This window comes from Clupea harengus, chromosome 17 (assembly GCF_900700415.2).
Source record: "Clupea harengus chromosome 17, Ch_v2.0.2, whole genome shotgun sequence".
Lineage (NCBI taxonomy): Eukaryota > Metazoa > Chordata > Actinopteri > Clupeiformes > Clupeidae > Clupea > Clupea harengus.
Window position 1 is genome coordinate 17,241,363 of NC_045168.1, and position 7,500 is coordinate 17,248,862.

A 7,500-nucleotide genomic window follows, 5' to 3' on the forward strand; every position below is an offset into this window, starting at 1 on the left:
ACCCCAGGTCAGTGTCAGCCTCAGTGGCTTTTTGGAGCATAAATATCATTAATGTACCATCCACTGCAGTCTGGTTAGCATAAATATCACTAATGTTCCATCCACTGCAGTCTGGTTAGCTAATGTTCACATGGACACTTAAGGGGAGGTTCACTGGAGGTTCTACCACTGAAATGTGTTTGACAGAGCAGTCCCCAGTTGAGCCAAACCAACCCAAAAGCACAGAAATGCTTCCTTGAGAGATAGAGAGATAGAGATAGACACGCACACAGCCCTCGGGGCTCACCAGCACCACCTACTGCTCAACAGTGAGTACTTCAGTTTCTAACATGAACCTTCTCATTGCAGACTTTAGTTCAGTTTAGATTAACCTTCTCGTTGCAGACTTTAGTTCAGTTTAGATTAACCTTCCTGTTGCAGACTTTAGTTCAGTTTAGATTAACCTTCTCGTTGCAGACTAAGGAGTCTGGTTATGAGAATATTATGGCCTGTGATTAAGGAGCTGGTTATTCCCTTGGTTGTGAGAATATTATGGCCTGTGATTAAGTAGCTGGTTATTCCCTTGGTTGTGAGAATATTATGGCCTGTGATTAAGGAGCTGGTTATTCCCTTGGTTATGAGAATATTATGGTCCACATTAGAAGTGTGTGTTTAAGGGTTTAACCCTGTTAGGGTTAGGGTTAAGGTTTAACCCTGTGTGTGTGTTTCTTCTGCTTTTCTCTGCTTGAGTGAATCTGCAGTGAGGCTCAAAAGGGCTGGGGAGGCCAGGGGTGGGGGGGTGGCAGGGGATCTGCCCCACGGGGGGAGGGGGGGGGGGGTAAATCCCTTACCCAGGTACCCCAGCACGAGCAGGGGCTGCGGGCAGGTTCTCCAGGCTGGGTGTGTGTGACGAGAGAGCAGCAGAGAGGGAGAGGTGAGTCAGGATTCAACACACACACACACACACACACACACACACACACACACTCAGGACATACCCCACAACACACACACACACACACACACTCAGGACATACCCCACGACACACACACCCACTCAGGACAAACCCCACAACCCACTCACACACACACACTCAAGACAGACCCCACAACACACACACACACACACACTCAGGACAAACCCCACAACACACACACACACACACACACTCAAGACAGACCCCACAACACACAAACACTCACACACACACATCTGTCTCTAGTTTGACTCAAATCAGTGGGAGTTCATCTGAGAGCCTCCGGACTCGTGCAGAATGGAGCAGGGGACAGGGTTTCTGCCAGCCAATCAGCTTTGAGCCTGCTGTGGTTTGGAGCACAGCTGGCACCACTGTGGCCTCTGACACGCCAGCTGATCAGTCAAACCACACACACACACACACACACACACACACACACCACACAGAGTTGAGGAGGAACTGGCCATCACACGCACACGGCTGAAGAGGCACTGGCCATCACACACACACGGCTGAAGAGGCATTGGCCAAACACACACACACACACAACACACACACACACACACACACACACACACACACACACACAGAGTTGAGGAGGAACTGGCCATCACGCGCACACGCCTGAAGAGGCACTGGCCATCACACACACACACACACACACACACACACACACACACACACACACACACACACACACACACACACACGGCTGAAGAGGCATTGGCCATCTCACTCACACACACACACACACACACACACACGGCTGAAGAGGCATTGGCCATCTCACTCACACACACACACACACACACACACACACACACACACACACACACTCACACACACACACACACACACAGCTGAGGGCAGGTTTTTCTCCTGCTGTCTCTGAAGAGGAAGATTTATGGCTTGTCGTTACCCATCACCTCTGGCCAGGGAAAGAGGGATGAGATCCCCGCTTGTTATTCTACTCCTCTCTCTCTCTCTCTCTCTCTCTCTTCTCTGTCTGTTATTCTACTCCTCTCTCTCTCTCTTCTCTGGCTGTTATTCTACTCCTCTCTCCCTTCTCTGTCTGTCTGTTATTCTACTCCTCTCTCTTCTCTGACTGTCTGTCTGTTATTCTACTCCTCTCTCTCTTCTCTCTCTCTTCTGTTATTCTACTCCTCTCTCTCTTTCTCCCTCTCTCTTCTCTGTCTGTCTGTTATTCTACTCCTCTCTCTTTCTCCCTCTCTCTTCTCTGTCTGTCTGTTATTCTACTCCTCTCTCTCTCTTCTCTCTCTTCTCTTCCCCTCCCGCTCATCTCCCTGTCTGTTCTTCTAGTCTCTTCTTTAATCTGTCTGTCTGTGATCCCCTGCTGCCCTGATGACCCTGAAGACTCAGACTCATCTCCAACATCACCTCATATTAACACAGACCACCTCTTCTTCTTCTTCTCCTAGCTTAACACAGACCACCACCTCATCTTAACACAGACCACCACCTCATCTTAACACAGACCACCACCTCATCTTAACACAGACCACCACCTCATCTTAACACAGACCACCTCTTCTTCTTCTTCTTCTCCTAGCTTAACACAGATTACCCTAGCTTAACACAGACCACCCTATTTTAACACAGACCACTCTAGCTTAACAGTGACCACCTCATCTTAACACAGACCACCTCATTTTAACACAGACCACCCTATCTTAACACTGACCACCTCATATTAACACAGACCACGACACCTTGACACTGACCACCACATCTCAACATCTAACTAAACTAACACCACAGCCATCCACTTCATTTTCAAGCTTCAATTGAAGAGTGTATTATTGGTTAAAATAATTTTAGTGCAGTTTAGTTTTTGAGAGTGAATGGATGAATGAATGAATGACCAAACAAAAGGTATTTCTGATGGAGAGAGCAAGAGGGAGTAAGAGAGAGACAGAGACATAGAGAGAGAGGAAGAGAAACAGAGAGAGAGACAGAGACACAGAGAGAGAGACAGAGACACAGAGAGAGAGAGAGGGAGAAACAGAGAGAGAGGAAGAGAAACAGATAGAGAGAGAGACAGAGACAGAGAGAGAGAGAGAGAGAGACAGACACAGAGAGAGAGAGAGACACAGAGAGAGGAGAGAGAGACAGAGACACAGAGAGAGCGACAGAGAAACAGAGAGAGAGACAGACACAAAGAGAGGGAGAAACAGAGAGAGAGACAGAGAAACAGAGAGAGAGGGAGAAACAGAGAGAGATGAGGCAGAGCAGGGGGGATATAGAGAAATGAGCATGACAGTGAGACGTGAGTGAGATGGGAGTGAGACGTGAGTGAGATCGGAGTGAGACGTGAGTGAGACGGGAGTGAGACGTGAGTGAGATGGGAGTGAGACGTGAGTGAGATGGGACTGAGACGTGAGACTCACTCTGCATGGGAGAGAAGTAGACTTCAGACACAGGGGCGACTCTGGTCCACTTGTACTGTGGGGAGGGCTTGCCAGCGTCAGACTTACAGCTCAGAGTCACGTTCCCTTTCAGGACGGGCCGACCAGTCATAGAGCACGCCGGAGGAGATGGGGGCACTGGGGTACAACACACACACACACACACACACACACACACACACACACACACACACACACACACACACACATACAGGCTTCATTTATTGCGCCACAGAAGAGAGTAGCTCCTCTCCAGTGTATAGATGTGAGTGTGTGTGTGTGAGCTTGCTTGTGTGTGGGTGTGTATAGGTGTGTGTATTGTTGTGTGTGCATATAGTTGCGAGTGTGTGTGTGTGTGTGTGTGTGTGTGTATATGTGTGTGTATAGTTGTGTGTGTGTGTGTGTATGTGTTTGTATAGGTGTGTGAGTATGTGTGTGATTATGTTGTGTGTGTGTGTGTGTGTGTGTGTGTATATTTTTGTGTGTGTGTGTGTATGTGTTTGTATAGGTGTGTGAGTATGTGTGTGAAAATGTGTATGTGTGTGTGTGTGTGTATAGTTGTGTGTGTGTGTATGTGTGTGTATAGGTGTGTGAGTATGTGTGTGATTATGTGTATGTGTGTGCACGTATATGTGTGTGTATGTGTGTGTATAAGTGTGTGAGTATGTGTGTGATTATGTGTATGTGTATGTGTGTGTGTGTGTGTGTGTGTGTATAGTTGTGTGTGTATGTGTGTGTATAGGTGTGTGAGTATGTGTGTGATTATGTGTATGTGTGTGCACGTATATGTGTGTGTGTATGTGTGTGTATGTGTGTGTGTGTGTATGTGTGTGTATAAGTGTGTGTGTATGTGTGTGTGCATGTGTGTGTATAGGTGTGTGTGTGTGCGCGCCCTCCTACCCTTGACGTTGAGCCTGAGCTCTCCTGAGAGTCCTGGCGCTCCAGGGATGATGACGTTGCAGAGGTAGCGGCCGCTGTCCGACTCCTGTGTGTTGTTGATGTAGATGGAGAGGTTGGTGGACGGCATGGACATGGCGAAGCCCACGCGCTTACGGAACTCAGGGCTCCCCATGCCGTTCTCCCCAGACGAGTACGAGATGATCTGCACAGGATCAGACAGAAACATAGAACACAGAACATCAGATAGAACATCAGACAGAACACAGAACATCAGACAGAACATAGAACACAGAACCTCAGAACATCAGATAGAACACAGAACATAGAACATAGAACACAGAACATAGAACATCAGACAGAACATAGAACACAGAACACAGAACAGAACATCAGACAGAACATAGAACACAGAACATCAGAATCAGGTTTTATTGGCCAAGTAAGTATGCACAAACAAGGAATTTAACTTGGTAAAGACAGAACATAGAACACAGAACACAGAACATAGAACACAGAACATCAGACAGAACATAGAACACAGAACATCAGATAGAACACAGAACACAAAACACAGAACACAGAACATCAGATAGAACACAGAGCACAGAACACAGAACATAGAACACAGAACATAGAACATCAGATAGAACACAGAACACAGAACATCAGACAGAACACAGAACACAGAACATCAGACAGAACATATAACACAGAACATCAGACAGAACACAGAACATCAGACAGAACACAGAACATCAGACAGAACATAGAACACAGATCAGACAGACAGAACATCAGACAGAAACATAGAACACAGAACATCAGATAGAGTACTCTACAGACGCAACAGGGAAAGGCTGAGTCCCACATAACACACTCATGACATCATCACTCCACCCAAATCTTTGCTTCACACTCACTGTGTCATATTACCATAGCGACCACACACTCACTGTGTCATATTACCATAGCATCCACACACTCACTGTGTCATATTACCATAGCGACCACACACTCACTGTGTCATATTACCATAGCGACCACACACTCACTGTCATATTACCATAGCGACCACACACTCACTGTGTCATATTACTAGGGGTGGGAAAAAAAATCGATTTTTCGATTTCTCTCGATTCTCTCTCGAACGATTCTGTCTCGATTCAGAAAAGTTCATAATCGATTTTTTAATAAAAAAAAAAAATAATTAAAATTTTAAAATTAAATTTTTTTTTTTTTTTTTTTTTTACACATTCATTTTGTGTTGAAATGCAAGCTGCATCGATTATTGCATTGTTCATTGAAAGTCATAATTGTGACAAGGGAAAGCTTTTTCTCTAATAAAAAATAGAGAAGGTAATTCATCTGTTGATTTTCTTTAATTATCAAACACAAAGTAGGAAGTGATTTGAGACTCTGAGTAGCAAACTCAGATGTTTTAAAAATCGACATGCATCGATAATCGTTTTATCGGTTTAGAATTGATTATCGATAATCGGTTTAGAATCGATAATCGGTGTAGAATCGATAATCGGTTTAGAATCGAATCGTTGACCACTGAATCGGAATCGAATCGAATCGTGAGGTGCCAAGAGATTCCCACCCCTACATATTACCATAGCATCTGTCGGTAGGGAAAACGTATGCCTAAGGAATGTGTATTGAAACCTGATGTCGTCACTTTAATCCGGTCTCTGGTTGGATAAAACTTTTCAACAGAAATGGACAAGGACCTTTACTTTTTAGTTGAGAAGTTGTGTTGATCGCCTGACATGCAAACGATCGGTTTTCTTTAAATTATTATTATTTTTGTGAAGTTATACGGCTTATGTGAATAAAGCTATCTACACAACTTTTTATATGTCTACATTGACTCGGTTAGTTGTTCATGTGGTACACGTAGGTCTTAACTGAAGCTAACGCTTAGACCAACAATCCATTGGAACACATAGTAGCTAGCTAGCCTCGCTGCTAATAAGTCTAACGTTAGCATGCATGATATGAATAGACCCATTATAGTCAGGTGGCTTTAATGCTCAATTGACTTGTTAACCGAACTTTTACGAAGTCATACAACTAAACACACAAGTGACTTGTTAACCTATGTCTACATTGACTTGGTTAGTTGTTCATGTGGTACACGAATGTTGCAGAGTATTGTCCTATTGTAGGACTTAACTGAAGCTAACGCTTAGACCAACAATCCATTGGAACACATAGTAGCTAGCTAGCCTCGCTGCTAATAAGTCTAACGTCAGCATGCTAATATGAATAGACCCATTATAGTCAGGTTGGCTTAATGCTCAATTGACTTGTTAACCGAACTTTTACGAAGTCATACAACTAAACACACAAGTGACTTGTTAACCGAACTTTTACGAAGCTATATGACCAAACACAAAGCTAGCACTGTTAATTCCGGCTATAGCAAGCCAGGTCAATTAGCTCGCCTAAGATACTGCAATTTAAGCTAACCAATTACCTCATTTCCCCCAAAACCCATCGATTACGTGTGTTTGTGATGTGTAACATATATCCTTTATCAGTCATTCAAGTTATTAACGTTTATTTACCGCTAGCGATTACACAACACAAGGGTAATTCAATCGCTATTAATGTTGAACTTGAACTTCAACAACGTCACACAACATTAAAAGTCAGGCATCGGCATGGTTCCTAAAGAATAAATCAAAGGTCCTTGTCCATTTCTGTTGAAAAGTTTTATCCAACCAGAGACCGGATTAAAGTGACGACATCCAGTTTTATTTACACATTCCTTAGCCATACGTTTTCCCTACCGACAGCATCCACACACTCACTGTGTCATATTACCATAGCGACCACACACTCACGGTGTCATATTACCATAGCGACCACACACTCACTGTGTCATATTACCATAGCGACCACACACTCACTGTGTCATATTACCATAGCGACCACACACTCACGGTGTCATATTACCATAGCGACCACACACTCACTATGTCATATTACTCAAGCCGACCACACTTTACTTTACACTCACTGTGTCATATATATGTCTATCTATATGTACCGGCAGTATCAGTGTTTATATGTACCGGCAGTAACAGTGTTTATATGTAACTCAGATCCATTATCAGTGTTTATATGTAACGGCAGTAACAGTGTTTATATGTAACTCAGATCCATTATCAGTGTTTATATGTAACGGCAGTATCAGTGTTTATATGTAA

General features: G+C 44.1%; 1 protein-coding gene across 3 annotated transcripts in view; it reads right to left on the bottom strand.

The window, feature by feature from the left end:
• The window catches only part of esamb (endothelial cell adhesion molecule b), a 63,846-nt gene that overhangs the window by 5,303 nt on the left and 51,043 nt on the right, over window positions 1-7,500 (bottom strand). For 2 of the 3 annotated variants that reach the window (XM_031584238.2, XM_031584239.1), the window contains exons 3-5: window positions 4,283-4,484; window positions 3,365-3,520; window positions 831-875 (exon numbers count right to left, since the gene is read on the bottom strand). In XM_031584238.2, coding sequence (XP_031440098.1) covers window positions 831-875; window positions 3,365-3,520; window positions 4,283-4,484 — 403 coding nt within the window. The remainder of the gene's footprint in view (window positions 1-830; window positions 876-3,364; window positions 3,521-4,282; window positions 4,485-7,500) is intronic. The other variant, XM_031584240.2, reaches the window with a different exon arrangement.